General features: G+C 39.8%; 1 protein-coding gene and 1 non-coding gene across 3 annotated transcripts; both read right to left on the bottom strand.

Moving 5' to 3' along the window:
- Nucleotides 1–4,336: 4,336 nt before the first annotated feature.
- Nucleotides 4,337–6,092, bottom strand: LOC112286161 (uncharacterized protein At1g32220, chloroplastic). The gene is made up of 2 exons (XR_016504395.1): nt 5,943–6,092; nt 4,337–5,480 (listed from the first exon to the last, which is right to left on the bottom strand). It is a non-coding gene; the product is annotated as an uncharacterized protein At1g32220, chloroplastic (transcript).
- Nucleotides 6,093–9,069: 2,977 nt separating this feature from the next.
- On the bottom strand, nt 9,070–16,605 carry LOC112285418 (uncharacterized). Of its 2 annotated transcripts, XM_073535582.2 has the most exons (5): nt 13,741–16,605; nt 13,255–13,351; nt 12,903–13,051; nt 11,756–11,902; nt 9,070–11,241 (listed from the first exon to the last, which is right to left on the bottom strand). In XM_073535582.2, the coding sequence occupies exons 1-5, from the start codon at nt 14,766–14,768 to the stop codon at nt 10,089–10,091; spliced, it is 2,574 nt and encodes an 857-aa protein (XP_073391683.1). In that variant the 5' UTR covers nt 14,769–16,605; the 3' UTR covers nt 9,070–10,088. The 2 variants fall into 2 exon arrangements, with proteins under 2 accessions (XP_073391683.1, XP_024382005.1); XM_024526237.3 differs by lacking the exons at nt 12,903–13,051; nt 13,255–13,351 and having other exon boundaries at nt 13,741–16,594.
- Between the last annotated feature and the right edge of the window lie 5,478 nt (nt 16,606–22,083).

The following is a 22,083-nucleotide window of genomic DNA, read 5'->3' as shown; positions in this document are numbered from 1 at the left end:
TTTGATGTAGAAGAAGTTTTAAATTCAAAGCGGCACCAAAATAGATTGGAATATCTTATTCATTGGTATAAATATGATATTAAAAAATGTACATAGGAGCTTGCTAAAAATCTTACAAATGCAGCAAAGAATATTGATGTTTTTCATTGATGACATTCATCAAAATCAAGATGGAGAATAGTAAGATCCATGAAAGATGATGACCGCTCCTTATAGAACTTGTTTTTAGAAGGAAAGATGATGTCATAGATTTATATAATTATCTAGATAAGAAATGTTAGATAGAAAGTAAATGTAGGTAGATTTAATATAATCTTGTGGCATAGCTTCTTAAAAGATTCATAGACATGTATTTGACTTCATATATATTTATAATTAATTAGTACATTAAAAACTTGGCTAATAAGTTACCTACATGTTATATGTATTGATAGCTTATGGAATAAATTAACTATGTGGGACACATTTAAAAAACTTGCCTTGCAAGTTAAGACATATGTCTTGCAAAGTCAACATGTGTTGGAAGTTCTATAGAACATTGCTACATAACTCCTAGTTAGATAGTATATATGGAGGCAAAAATAAAGCCTTCTTCACTCTTCTCAATGCTTTTTTTAGTCCTTAGTCTTGTTTCAAGATCTTTTAGTCTTCTTATCTTTAACAACAGTCATTATAGTTTAATATTATACCATATTTGAATGAATATCTAGTCTCTTTGAGTGATACAAAAGTGTCTTGATCTTTTAGTTCTTTGCAATTCATGTCCTTGATATTAAATCTTATCTTCATAACAACCTCCAATGTTCTAAAATTCATGTAAGTCATATGCAATCAATATCCTACTATTGCTAATACTACGATAATTATTAGTTGTTGTAGTTTGTATTAATAATTATATATATATATATATATATATATATATATATTTTAAATTCATCATTATTTTCAAAATAATCTAATTAAAATACATTTATAAAAAATAAAAATAAAAAATAAAAAATAAAAAATAAAAACTTATAAGATCTATAAAACTTTTTCCAATTTTTTATGGTAGTTTCTAAATGTGGTGAAATTATTTTTATAAAAATATTTAAAATAATTTTTAAAAGTTAATAAAAATTATAAATAATATTTAATATTTAATATTTTTATAATATTTTATTAAGATTATACTAATTATTTAGTATAATTTTTTTTAAATCACTATTTTTTAATTATTTATATTATAAGTATTGATGAAGCAAAAATATTTGCATATTTATGTTTTAAAATATCTATAAGAAATTTATTCAAATTAATTCAAAATAATCTTTGGAATTAAATTTTAAAACTTAGGTACTTATCTACTTATATATAAATTTTTTTTTAAGTATTTATATACTAAGTATTTTTTTAAGTATTTTTGAACAAACATATATATATTTATATATATATGTTAAATATTATCAAATATATTTTTATTCTTAAACATTTTTAAAAAATACTTCGACATATAAAAAAATGTACATTTTGCCTTTAAATTTTTAAATTTTTATATTAATATGTTTTTAGTAGATATCACAAATGCACTTCATGGACCAGATGTGTTTAAAATTACATTCCTTATGTCCCATTGTCTTCCAACATGAATTTTTTAATTTTTTAACATTAGAGTACCTTTTAAAACAAAAACTTCAGTAATAATTACAATAATAATAAATCTTTAAAATAAAGTAAAAAAATACACAGTAAGGATTTTTGGACTTGGGTCTCTTTTCACACTTTCATCTACAATAACGTTATATGTATATGTATATATATATATATATATATATATATTTATTCAAAAAACATGTCCCCATGAATCCCAATGAATTGCTACCATTCTAATCACACATGATTCCAAATACACTGAACAGGCACGAAAGCTAACAACAGTTTGAGGGATCGTTGTTGAGTGAGTAGATCGATAAGCACACAACGGACGGTCCAGTAAACTAGTTCCATAAAGTGTGTATTTTTTTTTGTGTGTTGACTAATTCCTTCGTGTTCGAACAGTGCTTTGTGACATTCTTACAAAACAGTGCTGGGTTGTTTTTTTTTTTAGGTGCAGAATGCCATCTTTCCTCTGATAGTTTCTAATGGTTCTAGCACATTCCTTACCAATTCCGAAACGTTTCGAAGCTCCGTCTATTAGCTTTCAATGCAAGGTAACAATCGGTGGAGGGATCAGACAACAGGAAATTGAGCTTGTTGTTGCGATTGTTGATGTTTTTGTGATCGAGAATTATCTCGATGTGCAAAGCCATCCCTGGTCCATGCTTCCTAGAAAATCTGCAGCCGATTGTTGCACATGGTTACTAAATTCCGATTGCTTCACTTTGATCTTCGAAGAATTGTGTGTACAGTTGCTCGCTATTCACAGATTTTGTTTTCGGCTTTTGCAGAATCTTTAGTCTTGATTATCTGCAGCACCTGAAAGTATCGCCTTTGAGCAACTTGAATGCAGCGGCACCTTTAAGTTGAAGACATTGGAAACCTTAGATGGGTCGTCTTGTCTTACACTGGAGGTTTCATGTACACAAGGTGGTCCGATCAGAGGTAAATAATATATACATGAGGAAATAGAACAAGGAACATGAATTGGGGCAGATGAAGAGGAAGCTTGAGATGATTACAACAACGTCTTCTGATTCTCTGTAACTGATTGAATTCATAGCATGTTTCATAAATTAGCAAAATCTGCAACTGCAGTGGATCCATCATCTTCGGATACACCACGCTTCGAATGCGAATCCGAGGTTTTGTAAAGTTAATGCCATTTGAATCCTGTATATTTTAAGATAGAATCATGTGATTTGTCTTGATTTCCTGGCAACAAGAATGTCACAATATCTTTTTGAAAACGTGAAGTCAAATTTATTATTTTGCAAGTGATTTGCCAAATTTCTTTTCAAACCATTTTTCTTTTGCAGCGGTTTATTATCCTTTCTTTAGTAGGTCAAGCATTTCGGTTTTTTTTGACATAATATAATTCAAAGCCAAATTAAAATGTAAATAAGTAAATAAATGAGTTCAATTCGAAATTATATATTCTAAAAATCTAAATCATATGTAACTATTCTAACTATGAAAATCATTTGAGACTGGTCAACAGTATACATTTCACTTCTTTTTTCTTTACACGTCATAATTCTAAAAGTCTAAAAGTCTAAAATTTAAATGATTTCTTAAAATTTTAGATATTGGATAAGAATGTTTAAAACGATTCAACACATCAAATATCCAACAGAATGTCTTCAACATAATCAGAATTGACGATGCAGACTTTGGTTATATTACAACTTTGAGCCCATATTGTGGCAGATACGAAGTCATAAGCACCTAGTTATCTTAAAAAAAAGGCTAATATATAAAATGTTTTGAAACATCTAATTCAATTTAACATAACATGGTTAAGACATTTGCTGTAAATCCATCCTTCATGTACAAAATATATCTTGATGTATGTACAAATCATTCCATTAAAAACTTCTAAACATTAAAACACTTCATTTCAACCACGACAAGGGTTTGTAGATGTTCGAAGAAGTCAGAAACTAAATCAAAAATAAAATCAAAACACTTTGATTGCACAGCAAAACTTTTAAAATAATAGTAAAATATGAAATGCTTTGAAACACAAATAAGTTGAGAACTGAGCTTGTGGCGGATTAAAAGGTCCAAATATCTCAGAGGACTATTTCTCGAGGGTCAGAGAGTACACTTTGTTTGAAAAGACCAATAATTCATCAGAGGTTTCACTTCCAAGCAGACAATATATTCAAGAAAACGAGAACAAAACAAGAGGAAATGAACCGATTTGGGGAATTACACTAACACCTCTCAAAGCTACAAAACAAATGGTGAGCCATTTTGGGCTGGTCCTCACATCTCCACAACTCCTATATCACAGATGACAGCAATTACAAAAAGCCATGAGGCCCCAGATATAATCTCACAGTATCTGCTTTGATGCAGGCTACGGATTATAACCATTTATCTTCACAAATGACAAGGCACAACCAGTGGAGAAAACAAAGCAATGTACACTTGAAGAAAAATCAAAAGCTCAATTAACATCGTACTCACAACATAAAGCAGCTGCATGAGCTGCCAGCTGAAATTTTGTGAAAAGGCTTGCCGTTACCCTGAAGGTTATCTCCCGACATTACCGAAGGACCTCATGTTACACAGACGTTTCTTGTAGGGAGAGGCATCCAAACAAAATCAAAAGATATTGTGTTCCTTCATTTGCTGAGGAAGCATCCTTTCCAGCAGCACATGACAAATTTGCAACATGAATTGCACTGCCCAGTAGCATAATTTCGATATTTCTCGGCCAGAGATAGCAACTAGCCGACTCATGAAATATCATTTTACCAATTCAAAGATACAAATTTACAGCGCAAAGAAGTAGAACCAATGGCATCCGAATTCAGCTTCTTTGTTGTGGTACCAATCGTGAGAGTTTGCCCGGTAGCCACAGGATTTAGGAATGATAGAATCAGACAAATTAGGTTACAAATGTTACGAACGTTTCAGTGGCTTCCAAGTCGTATAATACTCCACACATCCATCACTCCAGGGGGAACAGGGCCAAGGGCAGCCTTAACTGCGGCCTTTGCTACGGCTTCGACATTCACAGGAGGTACAAACAGGGGACCTACAAGAGGAATTTGAGAGAGAACTTTTGCCTGCGTCATAACGGTTTCCAAAGGAGTTCCTATGATGCCAAGGGGTAAGTTCACGCCACCAAACTTTCGTGTCCCGTAAATGAAGCCTGGCCTCAGAATTACACCAGAGTAGGGGAATTTTGACCGCACGGCGTCCTCGGCCATCTTCTTCCCCTCAAAGTAGCCTGGCAACACGAAGGGGGGCAGGCCAAAGTCCGCGATGGAGACGTATACGAATTTCTTTACACCCGCTTTCGAGGCAGCCCAAACGGCACTTCGATTTGCCTCACCATTGATGCGCCGCATCTGCTCGTTTGTCCCAAAACCTCCAACACATGAAATCACTGACTGCACTTCGTCTAATGAACCTTCCCACCGAGATGGATCAAATAAATCACCTCGAACCCACACGACATTGTTCGTCCAGCTGCTGTCGGATGTGTTGGGTCGGCCAGTTCGGTTGAGGCTCACAACAGGGACTCCTCTGGCGAGGGCTTCCATACACACGTGCGAACCCACGAAGCCATTCCCTCCTAGCACAAGCAACTTCTTCCTCTCTTTAGGTTTTACGATTTCCTCCTCACCAGTCAGGTCGCTGGCTGATGAAGACTTCGAATTATGATGCTTCAAGGGATTGTGCTTCAGGGATGAATCGTCTGCGGAATGGTCCTTGAACAATGGTGCCGATGACGAAATGGACCTCACGCTCATTGACCCTAGCAGGGTCTGCAAGTCGCGTGCCACTCCTGCTCTTGCTCCTCGCACGGCCACGGCCATGGCCGAAACCTGGCAACAGAACCCGACACGTTTACCCCTACCCAAAAACACCACTACCCCAAAATTTGAAAATTCAAAGTCCCACAAACCAAACCACACTCACACGTAAGATTGAGCTCACGCAACTCGCGCAGGCCCCAAATTCCAACCTCTGAGACTTCAATCACGAATTGAAACACCCACTCTGTGGCGAAAAAAATCGCAAACCTAAAATACCCACATCATCCACAACACTCAAAGCTCACGATGTCACTGCGCAAAAGTCATTCCACATCCAGAGGAACTAAAAACAAAAAGGAAAAGGAAACATTATAGACAATCGGTCCCAGAGAAATCCCTCCAACGAAATGCTGCGCTCTACTCGACTCAGTACCCTAATTTTCTAACGCTGAGCTCTGAGAAATAGATGCAATGGAGAGCATTTCCACGACAAAAAGGCGTTGTGGGTAGTGCAGGCGCTCATGAACCCACGCATGCAAAGGTGCAACGAGGAGAACCCAAGTCGCCGAATCCCAATCGCACGCCAATTTGCTTGCCAAGTGCTGGCCCCTGCCTCCGCCATGACACTCTGCCTCTACGTCCTCCTCGCCTGGCCCCTCGTCGGTGGTCTCGCGGCAACGGCCCACAACGCGTTCACACCACACCACCCGAACCAGGATTTTTATGCGTATATCGTATATAGTATATAGTAAAATTTTTCTGTGTCAAGAATATGTATTGTTGTATTTATGCATTTATGTGTGTGTACCCGGCAGTCGCTCTTCGTTTATCATCTTCGAGGTTTCCCGTCACTTCGCTACCACTCAATAAATAGAGGCTTGACTTCAAACTTGAGAAAGGTGAAGTATTTTTTATTTATTTTCATTTCTTTCTGTAGCATTGTGACGTATTTACGAATTTATAAAAGTACTAATTCCAAAGATAATTGGGATTGATATGTAACATTTAATATGAGTACAAATATAAAATTACGCACACACATTTGAATGTATGAATGTATGTGTGAGTGTATACATGTTTATTAATAAGTGTTTTGGGGACCTTAATTTGCGATGGGAAGGAAAATGAAAAAAAATGAAAAAAATGAAAAATAATTCAATGTAAAGGAGAAAAAATTGGTTGGAGTTTGTTCAACAAAACATGAAGCATCAGCACTGTTTCTATGGGATTGGTTGAGGACTGTGCAACAAAGACATTCTGATAACACCTTGATGACAAACAAACAAACAAACGTTTATTATTAATACATGTACGTATATATATATATATAATCTAAAGTCTTACAATATCCTTAAAAAGTTTCACTGGATTGTTAATAATTTCAGTTTATTAAATGTTAGCCTGGCCATTGGGTTATGCATTTTCATTTGAATTTCATACAAATTGCAGACAGGAAATTTCAAAAATATACTTGGATTTTTATTTGTATATATAATGATATATTTTGTTTTTTGTAAATTGTGTTGTTTAATTCTTACTTAGAAAAATTAAATAATTTATTTAAAAAATTCCCTTCACATGCTTCATTATTCCATTCTAGTTTAAAATAAAATAATTCCATTTGAATCACCCACATTTGTCCAAACCGTTATCATTTTATTTATTTTTTTAAGTTTTAAAGCTTTATAAATGTAAGATTGTCGCTTCCATAATTGAACATGTGTATACACTTGTTAAAATACATGAATTCTAATTAACTTCGTCTTATTGATTTTGTACCCAATTGCATAGGTTTATGCTAGTACAAAATCTATATATTTATACACACAAATATATATATATATATATATATATATATGCTTTGTTCATAAAAAAAATAAAAATAAATACACAACAATAAATATGAAGTTCAAAAAATTTATTAAAGAAATAACAGAATCAAGCAAAAGAATTGTGAGATAGATTTTTTTTAAAATCAAAATACATTTATTTTATATGTTAAAAAATAATAATGTATATACATATACATATTTTGGTGGGGAAATTCATTATATGGTTTTCCAAATCACTCCTCTTACATACTCCAAACATTTTATTTTCCATCATCAAATAGTTCAACTCTGTTCTCAACATTTCTCCAAGTGTTTTCAAGCTTGATATAATTTTTATAGGAGTTCATGATCAATAATGTATTTAATTTAGACCACTATTTCCTTTAGTCAGTAATATTTCAATATTTATGTTTACAATATTATAATCTCATGAAATACAGAAGAATTAAACTAATATTCAAAAGAAAAACAAAACAAAACAAAAGTGTAATCCGCAAAACTCTTGACAGACATTATCATCAGTAACCACAAAGCATTCATGCATGACTGATTTTGAAGTGTTTTAATTTTTAAATGAATTAATAAAAATAAAAAAATGAGCTTCAGATCACAAATAATTCCAATATTTGCATCTACATAAAAAAACAATACTTTTTTTGGAATAACCTCCACAAGCCAAAAAAATAACCTCCAAAACTCAAAAGACTCTCCATATTTGAACTCAAATATATGAATATATATAGATTTATTTAGTAGTTATTTATCCAATTCAATGATTTAGGCATGTCCAATTTCTTTTGGATGTGCCTGCTTACCAAAGTAGCCTCATGGTGATGAAAGCAGCCTGAATGACTTTGCAAACAAAACCTCCAACTCATCCCTTAAATGAATATTTTCTAGCAGATTATTTTCTGCATGGGTTAAGTTTGGGGCAAAGGGAAACACACTGCTTCTTTTTATAAGGATTGTGTGTTTTTAGATTTGTAAGCATAGCTAGAGAGGTTGTGGAGTAAGATGATGGTATATTTTTTGTCACTTTATAAGTCATCAATTTCTATCCAAGCAATGCCACCACAATTTGGCATGTTTCTTCTTCACCTGCTTAAGTCATTTTGAGGAGGCAATCCACCCATGGACTACCTTTTCTCTAGATTGCACTTTGCTACTCTTGATCCAAGTTATGGAATTAAAATGAGCAAGTTAAAATTTTCAAACCAACATGGACTTGTTGTTTGGAGGAACATTATTTTAAGAAATTCATCTTCATTCAGTCAACAACAACCTTAAACTACCTAAGGTACTGAATGAAGAGTTGGTACTGATATGTTGACACATTATGGTATGTTCTCCATCAATCCATATTTATTCGTTAAAAACATTATTTATTTTTATTGTTTAAGGGTGTCAAAAAAACAAAAAAAAAATGGGTTAGCCAACAAGTTCTCTAAAGATATACATGGGTGGCCTCCATGAAGAAAATGAGTAAGCTATTCATTGCCATTTTAGGCATAAGTTGGTTAATTTGAATTGAATTAGAATACTAATCAACAAATGAATTACAAGGATGCAAGCCCCTCATGTGCAGTAGTGCATCTAAATGGAGCCTCCGTCTCAGAGGGATCCCCATTATATCTTCCCAAGGGACCCACAAGAGTGCAAGGCTCTGATTAATTACTATTTTTATTTTTTAAAAAAATGATTACGAGAACTAGAACAAGATGCATGTGATGGCATAGAGCAGTATTAATTGGTTCCATTATACAAGTCCACTGTGTGTGATGGCAGCTGGTCAATCCACTCCACCAAATAAAAATAAATGCAAAATAGAAATAAACGTGTGAGGTTCGATAGCCACATGCATCAGTGGGAATAGAACAGCGAGGAGGTGTTACTTTTTAACACTACAAGCTTCAAAACAAAAAATCCTCTTTCACACACACGCACAGCCTGCCCAACTCTACAATTATCATTCACTCTCTCTCTCAGCCGTCCTCTAATACTGTCAGATCCTTCACCCACCCATTACGAAACCAGTGCACAGATGAAGTAGATACTTTCTTCATGTTTCTGCATCCATTCTTCAATGTGTTAAACAGCGTTAAACAGTGCATTATGTATATATATATATATATAGTCAGTGAGAGAAAGGAAATGGATTAACAGATGAGGAAGATGAGTTTTTATAAACTAGGGGCGAGGAGGAAGCACTGTTACATTGTGAAGGGGAAAGGGAGGAGTAGGAGGAGGAGGTGGTGGTGCGTGTTGCAGTTGAGGAGGGGGCAGAGGAGGACTTGGTCACAGTTGTCCCATGGGATGGGCGTGCTAAAACTGTTTGTCAAAAACTGTCCCTGCAAATATGCACTGGGTACAATTCCAAATCATCCGCATATGTGTTTGATATACTGGCCATGAGTACTTGATCGTAGGGTGATGGTGTAGCCTGGCCTGTGAGCGTCCAGGCACTTGAGCGAAGGACATCACCAAGTGAATTGAATGGCGACACTCAAATAAATCAGCTTAGGTACCTAGAATCTTCAAGTCCTTTCGGCATCTCTAACGGGCATCAAACCAGTCTACTTCATCAGACGCGGGGCAAGTCTACCAATAGAGCAAGACCTTACATGTAATTGCAATGTGCATAAGGCTGGCATGGAATTCAAAATCATTCAGTGAATTGATTTTTTTTTTTTTTTTTTTTTAATCTTTCTTTCTTATTTTATGTTTTTTTTGTTTTTCTGTTTTGTTTTTGTGTATTAAATTGGTAAAGTGGAGCCAGATCAAACTACGTATACTGTGCAAAGGTCTAACGCAGTGAAGAAGGCTAGATGGATTGGAAGTTAGCAATTCAGCTCTTGCTCACCTTTGGCCCCCCGTGTCTCACCATGTCCTGCAACAGTCCCTCTCCGCCCGCCGCGTCGGGCAACGTCAGACTCTCCGGAGATTGCTCACCGGAAGAACTTACCCCCGAAGATGATCTCGTCTGTTGAACGTGGGACTGCATCGTGGACATGATAGACCTCTGCTGACCAGTTCTTGTGAGTGGATCTAACGGAGAACCAAGACCATGGCTGCCACTGATCAATCGACCAGGCAGCGGAGTCTCCGAAGATGGAACATGATAAAAATTTGGTTGACCTGGGTGGCACCTATTGATGCGTGTTTCTAGGCTTTGACCGATTCGACTACCGCTACCTCCTACTCCTGCATCGTGTCTAGTTTGTCCCCTACACATCATGAGATTTGATGGATCAGACTCACGCGGAGTACTTGAGCTAGAAGCTGGACCCGTGTTGCTGGATGATGGGAAGATAGGGAAATTTAGTCCTGTGAATAATGGAGAACTAATTTGCGGGATTGGCCCGGAGCTTGACCTGTGCACACTCGTGTGATTGGGTGTGGAGAAGTCCAATGGCTGTGATGGTCCTGCTCCGGGACGAGCTAGTGACGAACCAGGCTGCTCGAATTGTTGCCGGACGTTAAGATGCGGCAAGCTGGCCATGTTCCCAGACATGAAATCCGGCGCTTGAGGAGTAAAATGAAATGGCTCATGTTTGACGATTCCGAATGCAGGGTCTTGTAATCCCAAGAACGGCGATGTTCTGAACATATTCTCTTGTCCTGGGTAACTGAACGGCCCTCTCGATAGTCCGTTCATTTGCTGCTGCTGCTGCTGGTTCGATCCTGGAATATTCTGATTGGGCTGCAGGCCTGGTATGCTTCGAAGTGCCGTTGCTTGCTGGAGGGACGCTAGATCAAACCCCGGAGGGAGGGGTAACAAGTTCGAGCCAGGGCCCAGGGGACTCTGTCCGGGGTTCGGGAAGAGGCCGCCACCAACTGTTGCTCTGTCGCTGAAGTAGCCTTCTGCAGGTCGGTGGAACCCTGGTGTTTGATGAGAATGGGTGCCTTCGTAGGTGGTGATCACCAAGCCTGCGTCCTCGTTTGACCTCTCCACTCTTTTTCTCACTGGGCATAGAGGAGTTGTGCACCTGTAGTAATTTCTGCAGCGTGCAATAAACACACAAAAATTATTTAGGTCGATTGCCCTGCGGAAGTTGTTGGCTAGTTTTCTCTGACTGCGCGGGTAAAATAATTCTTCAACCATTAATTGATGAAGGCACAAACGCTGGCGCTTAACCAGCGGGCTGGGCAATCGACGTGAACGTCCTTAATTGTCATGAACTGCCATGTTCTAGATTCTAAGTAGCAGGATACCACTATTGAGTGAAAACATAACTTCTATGACACATGTAATGGGGATCGTAACAGGGATGTAAGACATGATTTTGAGTTAAATCTAAATTCTGTCAGAATCAAGTGGGGTTGTTGTAAGCCCCTGACGAAGATGTGCATCCATTATATCCTGACGATAGACAATAAACATTAAAGACATATCAATTGCGTGACTTTGCAATAAACACTAGCTAATGGTATCCTGCTATTATTATCCTAAAGTTGGAGTCTTTAAAAAAAAAAAAAAAAAAAAAAAAAAAAAAAAAAGGTTCTAGATCTTACCTGGGATGAGGGCTATTCTTCACGGCTTTTTGTCCATATTTACGCCACTTAAACCCATCATCGAGAACATCCACATCTGTTCTGGTTTTGATAGCGTATCTAGGTTCCCTCAATCTCTTGGCTCCCCCGCGTTTCCTGGGCTTGTTTCTTCCAAAAAATGCACAGAATCAGCATCAGTAATATCTTCAGTGACTTTCCTAAAACACACACTGCTTACTTCTGTTTAATGCCAAGTATAATCCCCAAAGCTCAGACCTGTATAGACCCATGAAGCTGAGGAAAGTTTTTGAGAGGGGTTTAAGTTGGCTCTTGAAGGCAAAGTTCCGCATTTCTATGCGACAGTTTCATAAAAAGAAATGCAACGAGAACACTCACAGGCTCCTGAAGTTTATTTGAAATCATTCTTACTTTGGGTTCAGAAGGTGACATCAATAACTAACATCGATACCAGTGAACTTCAGCTTCTGAAATTAAGTAATCACTAGTAACCTATGCAGCCTTGATGTGGCATTTAATCGGATTAGTGTTCCAGGTTAGTAGGAATTCCATACAACATAAACAAGTACAGATGACATGACTACAATTCCTATTCTTTCTCTGGTAAAGTTGTTTCCGATAACTGAGAAAGGGAAATAAAAGGAAACTACTTTCCAGGAATCATTTGCAAAGCATCAATCAACGAGTGCAAATGCATGAAACTTTTTGCCTGGCCACCTTCAGCCAGGTTTTATCTGCTCGTTAGCCTGACTGAAAATATAAAAGACCTACATCTTTGAAACCAAAAACCTCTAAAAGTATACTACATTGAGTCTATTAAGAACTTGAGCAAATCAATCGACAACAATCATAGAACCTGAAGGAGAGACGTCGTCTAAAATCTTCCTATTCATCGAAAATATCTACTCTATGCCAAACTTTCTTAGCGTAGACTATTACGCTTCCGCACTCATGCAGAGCTAGGTGGATAAATCCTAGCTTCAATGATTCCGTCTCGGAGATGGACAACGAAAGCTTCAAATGGTAAGATCAAGCTAACGTACGTCCAGACAGGATAATGTCTTCGTCAGAAAGAATATGGTCAATTAACTAATTAACCCATGATTAACCATGAGTGATCTCGATTTAGTCTCCATGAGGAGAGTCTTACTTGCGGATCAGAACATCTGCAGGCAGTAACGATGTGCTGCGATTGAGGTTCTGCATCCCAATACACCCAGCTGGCGATGGAGACCATTCGATCATTGGACCTTTGGCCTGGCTCAAAACTTCGCACTGGCGGTAATCAACTGATTGTATCTGGGCTTCGAAAATAATTCACGTGATCAGGTCTACAGGGGGCTGAACAATTGATTTTCTAATAATTGATCTCTAGTATTTTTCTGAAGTTTGATATATGTATGTATGTATGTATGCACATGCGAACTAAGTGAAAGTTATACACGGATAAGTTCACACTATGTTGGTTGACTTTCCACAGTATACGTTGAAAATGCACATACCAATGTAGAGGTGCCCAGATGCACAGATCCACTCATGGAAAGGCTGCCACAAGTCTGAGTGCCAATCGAGGGTAGGATAATACACAATAACCTTGACCTGGAAGACAATGAATCCCTTTCAACATGTACTTGAACCCTGTGTGTAGCCCACGTTTACTAGAGTACCACATTGTTCTATTCGAACTAAATCCTCCAGTAGAAGAACTGCACATGACGTGAGGTTATATCCAACACTTTATTTTTGTAGTTGTCTAAACTTTCAGAGTGGGTCGGACACTAGTGATTATTCAGTGTTGACATCGCTCACACCTAAGGTTCAACCTTTCAGAAACAACCTCAAGTTATGAGTTGTTGGGAAAGGCTTATAATTGAACAGCTGCGAGAATCGTTCGCTATATCGAGAGGTCCACTGCCTGAATTGCGGCTCTACTGCATGAGGGAACCATGCCAGGAAAATGAATCAAACAGGTGCAGGGAAAAGCTTACTTCGGCTCCGATTTTTTGGACTCCGTCTCTCTGGCTGCCCCGCCCTCCCCACCAGCTGTGGATGCCCATGGTTTTTTTCTCTTCCCACCACGGGCATCCTCACTGCCGGCTGTAGAGATCTCTTTCTTCTCAGCCTCATCCTCCTCACCTGCATTACTAGTCGACTCAGACGGCAACGAAGTGTTAGACGTCCCTGCGGAAGTCGAGATGGAGGCACTGGCCCCTGGAACTGCTTCAGACAGCCGAGGAGACGCTGGAGCAGACCAGTAATTCTGTGATCGAGAGAGAGGACTCTGGGAGCTACCTCCGAATTGTGTCAGACTAGGGCTGGGAATTGAGCGCTCTTCGGAGCTGATTGTCCTGTCAAACCGCGGCACTGGTCCTGCATCCAATTTGGGACTGCTACCGTAGCTCCCGGTGGAAGTTCCATGACCTTGAATTTCTTTCCTTGCCACCGAGCCTGGTCTGACCGGAGAGCCAGCGCTTGTGTGGCTTGAAGCGGGCTCTTCCTTGATTGCTATCCACCGCAGAGACTGAGAAGACAACGAGGGGTCGATATTTTCCACTCCAGCACTCCCTAAGAAAGATCCTTGAGTCGCGGACAGCTGTTCACCATGAGTCGCAGGCAGCGAGTAGTGTGTGCTGTATCGCAGACCGGAGTCGTTTGATTCTAGATTACTCGCCAACTTAGAGTCCCCCCTATGATGAGACTCGATCAATTGGTCCTCCAAAAGCCATGGAAATTCTGCGAGAGGGTTGGTTGAAAGGTACGTTGACGGAACAGAAGAGCGGTAGATGCCTTGGAGTGCGCTCTGAAGATCTGGGTTCACAGGAGAAGAGACGGTGAACATCGGCCACGGGTTAGACGTCGCCAGCGATGAATATTCGGAGGGCGCAGCCATGGAAGAACGTGAAGTGGAAGGGGAAACTGTCGTTTCGTGATCGGTTTGATCCAGCCGTCGCAGAAACTGGTCAAAGAAAGCTTCACTGTGGCCGGCCTCCTCCTCATTTGGGGCCTTGTCAGCCATGGCCACAAAGTGTAGCCCTCAGGATGGATCCGTGGCGGCGCCATACGCCAAACAGCCTTGCTTGAGACGGTTCGTGTTGGCCATTTGATAATGTTTCAGATTGCAAGCAAATCTCCGCACGCTCCTACTGCAACCGACAAGTACCAAAAGCTGCCGGCGTGGCTCAACGCCGCATCTGAGAGACCAGGCGAAGGCTACGAGAAGGTTGGACTCGATTGCCTGGAGTGTGTGGGTTTGACTGAAGGGAAGGGTGACAAGGAGAGAGAGTACTATTACGATTACCTGAGTACATTGAAATGCAGACAGTCTAGGCTAAGGGTTTAGACCGAGATCCTCCCTCAAGTGTGTTCACCCGCTGTACACTTAAAGGCGTCCTAGAACGTGCGAAGAAAACTTGCACAGCTCTCCGTAAGTACAAACTAATTAATGAGAACAGATGCATACTTGTCCCTCAAAGTGCTTGTCATTCAGTTAGTCCGTTGAGCTGCTCAACTGCAACTCATTATGTTAACTCCACTTTATGCTTTCTTCGAAACAATAGTGGGACGATCAGCTTCGAAGAAGCCAAAGGATTAATCAGTGCACTTACTCATAAATGTTGGGAGAAAACATGGCAGCTCTAAAGCTCATGACATTTGAGTAGAGATCCCACTGAAACCCTACGACGCTCGTGACCAGGAAGAACGAAACTGTTCACAGAATTCTTGATCCTGTGATGGTTTGCATCGGAGGTTTCACGAACATCTAATTAGTGTAGTCCCCACGAAGCCTGTCTTTCCAATTCCCCTGACGGTGAGGACTCCGAGTGGTTGAATGTAAAGCGCCGACCCTGCAAAACACTTTCTACCAGTGTTCTGAATCAAATCGTCCACCTGCTCTACTCGCACCCATGATCCACCTTGGAAATGACCCACCTCACTTCTACACACTCGATTGATCCTCGTTCCGTGCTCCGTCACTTACTACCTGTGCTAGCTCGAGAAAAATAAAAATCCCCACGTCTGATTTTCCTACAAATTAAATTGCGTTACATGTGAAAGCAGCGAAACAAACATACAGAATCATCGCACGCCTGCTTGATCACACCAGAGGATTTCATGCTGCATCGATCCCAGTGCCTCGTTCGCAAAATGATATCTCAGCCCTGATACTGCCCCTAGCTTTTGCCTGGTGATTCTGCGAATCGGTCCCTTTACACTGTCCGGCAAGAGATCCCCACTTATTCAAACAATCTGAAAGAAGAATAGCTCACCGACGCTCACTCTCTCCGAGCTAGGCTTCTAAAGACCATTTGAGAACCCCCTATGTGTAGTGAGTGGCACTTAAAACCAACTTGCAGCTGCTGGTGTTTCCTTACCCCTCACGGTACTTCAACGCCGACGTCGTCGAGCACAACATCTTATGGTGCATCCACCAGAATCCCAAAGGTGGTCGACACAGAAGGGAGGAAAAAACGCTCCTCCGCTTTCCTGACCCCAAAAATGATAGCTACACCCCTGGAGTGCATTGACTTGGGAGCTGTACACTTGGGAACTGAAAGAGGGCGTTGATGATTGCACTTTACATGAAATTAATGACCTGGATGCTTAGTTAGGTATCCACTCAATCCAGGAAATGTGTTCGTGACGCTAAGCGAGAGGGTTGTTTCGTTAAGCGGTCTGACTTAGAAACTTCCTGCCTGACACTAAGCCTCCTTCAGACACGAACGATGAAAGTCAAGTTTCAGCAGCCCGCTGTGCAGTTGCGCCGAGTCTTCAACAAAGTGTGCAAAACAAAACCAATCAAATGCTTTGCTCTGTGTAGGTCAATCTCGTAGAGGTGACAACCTACTCTTATGGAGTCGACGCCGGACTTTTGATTGCGAGAGAAGAGCGTGGTCCTTACGGAAAGCGACAAGGGTTAACTTAAGCAAGTGGGTGGTTTCGATCTTCTTCAGAGTTGTCTCGATCGGTTCCACACAATTTCTGACAACCGGATGCTGTCAATACTTTGGTGTTGGTTGTTGAGATTGTAGACATTCACTTGCTCTGTGTAGCGCTAGTTTTCAACGCACCGGTCGCTAGATCAGAGAGGTTAGCCTCGGCTTAACCCTTCTTTTTTTTTGTTCTTTTTCATTATTACTTGGCACAACAAAATTGCCTTTCCAAGGAGTGGTAAGAATGGTTAGAAGTTCCTCGGCTTCACCATCATAAAGCAATCATCGCACCAGTCACTGGCCTCAATTTAATTTCAAAATTCCACAAATGTGCTGAGTTTCTGAGCGCCATGATTCTTCTTCTATTTTATGAAAAGACAAATCATAATCACTGGGTAGTGCTCAATACTATGTAAAGTCTTATTATCTGTTAAACAAAATGCCTCTACATAAAGTTGTACAAGAGTTCGTACTTGTGGCCGTAAGTGTGACCGCCGCACATGACTGGGTACGTGTCTGTATGAAACAGTGGAACTATGACGATGCCCATGTATATATATACCTTGCCTGCAGAGCGGTGATCCCCTGACTTCTCTGCAATCTCCGACATTGTGAGGGAGCTTCTCAATGATGCGAATGGAGCATTGAGTCAATGCTCAGAAGAATCTTGCTTGAGAGACAATTTTGTCGTCCACCAAAGCATTTGTAGATCTCTTCTGTTAACCGTCGGCCGTACGACTAAACCCAACAGCCAGAGACCAAGGAGAGTTCAACTGATGAGAATATGGTCAGCTTCAGCTTAAGAACACGGTTCAATGTTGTGCTCCTCATCAATCAAAACGCGGTTTCAAAAAGTTTGAATGACTATCATGTATCTAGAAGAAGCTGCAACTGGGGGTTCTTAGAACCAATGCAAACAACAGCTGCTTTTTAGTTGCAGTATTTTGCACTGTCTTAGCTAATCTTCAGGATTAATGAATTACAGGAGCAAGTTCACAGAACATGTCGGCATGTGCTGAAGACTATAGTCAAGTGCACCCCTCATCACAGATGACTTCGGAGACGTTGTCTTTGAAGTCATTTTTGATGGCGGTGCACTTGACTAACGATGGCCAAATTAGTAGATTAAGAAAGGGGATTTGGTGAAATCCAATGCCAAGTATTTTTAAATAAGGGCCTTAATTGCTGATATACATTCTCATTCAAATTCTACGAGAACATTCTGCATGGCATGTGAGGCAACTTCGGCATCGCAATGTCCATTTTTCAAGTCTCCTGCTGCTGATCACACTTCATAAGCACTTCTCCTGTCCTGTTAAAGCCCAGGTCTACTTTGTGATTGTCCCACTTAAGGCATGGAGCTTTGCAGTACTGTGTTGAAAAACAAAAACATTACAACCTTCCGCACGGCATCTTGACGCAGCATCGAAATTCCTCACCTTCACTGCTGCCCCGGGCAATACCGCCTACTCGAAATATGCCGGCTATATTCGACATGAATAAGCCCTGGAGGTGGACATTCGAACACCCCTAAATTTGGGGCTATTTCCAAGTTTATCTCGCCATCCCACCCGTAAGAATAGATATCCCTTGCATAGAACCGCCGGTCAAATCGAGCAACGGTGTCTTATACGGATCAGAAAGGACAAGAAGGATGCAGGAACTCGGTCAAATAGCGGCCATCATTGCCATTGGCCAGGCCCCCCGCCCCACGCAACATGAAGGACGCGAATTTAGCCGTGGCTAGCCTTGTCTTTACAGTTGACAGTCGAAAGAGACAACGACCTATTAAATTTACCCTTCGAAAAACAGCTGCCCCAATGTAAAACCTTCCTTCCCTGCAGCAAGACTTGCATGCCCTGGCGTAACGTTTCGCGTCTCTCAGAAAAATCTTACCCTTCAGGCCACCATATGACTGTCACCCTAAGTTCCTTTTTACATTGCTGTCCACTCTCGACACTGACTCCATCGGAAGGGTCCCGCCTGTTCCTCAAGTGGCTGGTGATCAGCCACTCCTAGCAGCGGTAAGTGACAGCACTTTTGCTGCTTCTTCTTCTTCACCTACTTTCCTTCTTTTACTTTTTCCAGATTATTTTTTCCCCCCTACGGCACATTCTTGAGCTTGCTCAGAAGGCTTGGGTTCACTTGACCACATCAACCGCATCGGTAGCACGTGCCGTCCAGACTTGATCACGCCGAACTTGGGTGTCCTCCCAGAATGATGTGCAGTGCCCCTCCCTTCCTCCGTCTGCTGATCCAGGTTCCGCGGCTGTGTACACAAACTGTGGTCGTCTCGGGAGAGGGAGGAATCGCGCCTGCAAACTACTACAGTACTGCCCGGTCACCTATTCTCGGCATTGTACAGCCCCCTCGGTATTGTAGTCATCGAAGCTTCGAAGAGCTACAACATGGGCGCGACTTGTCCGCAATCCAATCCATCGTTTGCATCAGGGGCGAACAAATGCGATGAAAGCCTGTTGGGCTATGGAATCGGTGTGCAGAAATCCCTGAACATGTAGGAAACCCTCTTGAAATGAAAAAGCTGTACGTCAAACTTGACTGGTAAGTATTTTCTTTTTCTGTTTCTCCTTCTGCCCATTCATTTGCCTTGTGCATTGGATGCACCGTCCGCTGCAGACGCGGCAGCGAACGCCAACCATGTCGATGAAGACGACGATGACGACAAGGACAACGACGAAGAAGGAAGAATGCATTCACTTGTTCTTTATTCCTATTTTATTATTAAAATTTGCACTTTCACATTATTTAAAATGAGTGATAACTATATAGCTGAAGCAAAATGCCTTTGTGTCTGTATGTATGGGTAGTGTGTGCCATGCCATTGCATATGTTTCACTGGATTGTCGAAGTATAGGTTTATATACATGTATGTATGTACGTATGTATGTATGCACACAATTACACATATGCTCACTCACTTATTCAAAGTGTAAAACAATTCCTCTGGTGTTCACTGTACTGAAGAAGAAAAACAAAATACTCTTGTCAATTCTACTGAACACACACACTAATTGAACATAATATAATTTGATTAAAAATACACGAGAATTGAACACATTAAATTATTGAACAGTACATTACTGCTAATCTAATTACAATCATAAATCACTTTGGATCAGCTTTGAAATAACCATTTGCATGTGTGTATGGGTGTGTGCATTCCAGGCACTTCAAACATGTCGTTGAAAATTTTAATACTGTAAAAATCACTTGTATTATTTTATTTTTTAAAAGATTGTACATATGTGTACAAAAATGATAAAAAATGGACACAATGTACAGAAGGACACATCCGTGAAAGAGCATGTAGTCCTTTCCACTGTAAGAAGGGGCATCAACATTCACCACAAGCAGAGCTGCAAATTAAAAAAATATAAACAAACAAACTAGAAAGAGGGAAGAAGCAGAAGGCGAAGATAGATTTCTCATTAAAATAATATCAGTTACTCAAATTAAAATTCACACTCTGGTCTTCATAACAATTGTTTTCAAAGGTGAAGGGTTTTTCTTTTTTTCTTTTTTTTCCGTATTTATTATCAGAAATATGTACAACACGTACCTCTTTTTGTGTCCCCCTGTGTTGTGCAGGGAGAGAAACGTGGCGTCACCATATATATATATATATATAATGTATTTATAAAATGCTGAGTTGGCAGACAAGTTGCTGAGTGAACCCCTCACCGTGCAATCGAAGAAGGGGGCTCCTCCACATCACCTGGATGAATGAACGTATCTGGGAGATATGAATGAATGAATGACATGGACAGAGGGAGGAACCAAAAAGCAAAAGTAAGCAATATTACCCTCACAATATTAGGGAGGTTATCATTGGGAAGGTACACACGGAATAATTTACGCGATTCTTTTATTCTACTCACTTATTCACTTATTCAAATTCATAAAAAGAAAAAAGTTGACAAATGGAAACAAGGTGATGACCTGTACTATGAGATGGAGCATAGACCATGAGGTGGAGGTAACATAGAGAATGACTTAACATTCATTATTTTATTTATTTATTCACTTACCTACTTACATGCATTTGGAATATGTGGTCAAATGGAAGCTAGGCTCATATAAAATAGACTAGACGCAGTGATGAGAGCTAATTTATGCAATGAATTGATGCAAGCTCAAAAGGGGAATGAAATGAAACAAAGAATCCAGATTCTTTTGGATTTTGCATTCTCTAATTTTCCTTCTTCCTCACTTTGTAATCATTCACAACCGTCTATTGTAGAACTTTCTGATTGCATTACTCAATAGGATTCTCAAATCTGAAACAACTAATTTTTTACTTCTCTGGGATTAGAATTACTTTTGCTTACTTTTGCTTTTTGCTTACAATGTAAATAAATTAATTTATTGATTTAATTTATTTATTTTTCAAGTACTTCAATGGTGAAGACACCTTGTGAATTATGTTACATGACTTTTTTTTAATGACCTTCACATTGACCAGAGACTACAAGTTACTGCCATTGTGCCAGCTTGGACCCTCTACAGTAACAATAGAAATATTTTTACTTCCGCATGATTTCCCGTGAAAAAAAAAAATCACAAAATAATAATAATAATAATAATAATAATAATAACAACAAGAAGCGCTGCATCGCGTCATCTCTACCTCGATGACCACGTGGCGCAATCCAGGGTCCACATCGTGTCTACCCATTGCCCATGTGCATGGGCACATCTGGAGCGAAATGGATGAATATCGTCATTAAATGACGAAATAACATATTAAGCAGAATGCCCCTCTCATCCATCCATTAGCTGAATCTTATTGGTGGAGAATGATTGCGGTGCCCAATAATTACAGTTGTATACTAAAACGGGTTAAAATTTTAAAATAAATGCATACACATCCATCAACATATTCCCTTTTATCATCCATTCATTCATTTGGTAATGAATAAAAGGCCCAGTTCACGTGTTTTGCCATGCACGACTTCTTTTCTTTCTCCAACCGGAGCTCACAGTGCCACAGCACTTCATGCAAAGCCTCCAGAGTAGATACAAGTACGCTTTATTAAATTGCAAATATACCCAGTGGCAAAATATATATTATTAGGTTGTGGTCCGCGTAGATAAACGTAGACATGACGTAGCCCTAAACAGTAGCTAGAATAGTTGCTCTCGAGGGCACAATAACTGTGGGCCATTCTGAAGAATGGAGGGCACAGTTTTCTTTTTCTTTTTCTTCGCCATGTGTTGGAATGGGGGAAAGGACTCCACAGTTTGCTCGACACGTGGGTTGCAATAAGTGGCTGTATAATGCGTCTTCTGACACTGATGTCCAGCTAGGGATTCTAGCAAAGCTGGAGCCCGAGTTCCCGCTCTTTTCGCAACCTCTCTCCCGCCCTTTCGCCACGTTCG

This window comes from Physcomitrium patens, chromosome 8 (genome assembly GCF_059467195.1).
Source record: "Physcomitrium patens ecotype Gransden chromosome 8, ASM5946719v1, whole genome shotgun sequence".
NCBI classification, from domain to species: domain Eukaryota; kingdom Viridiplantae; phylum Streptophyta; class Bryopsida; order Funariales; family Funariaceae; genus Physcomitrium; species Physcomitrium patens.
This window is presented reverse-complemented; position numbering and strand designations above follow the sequence as displayed.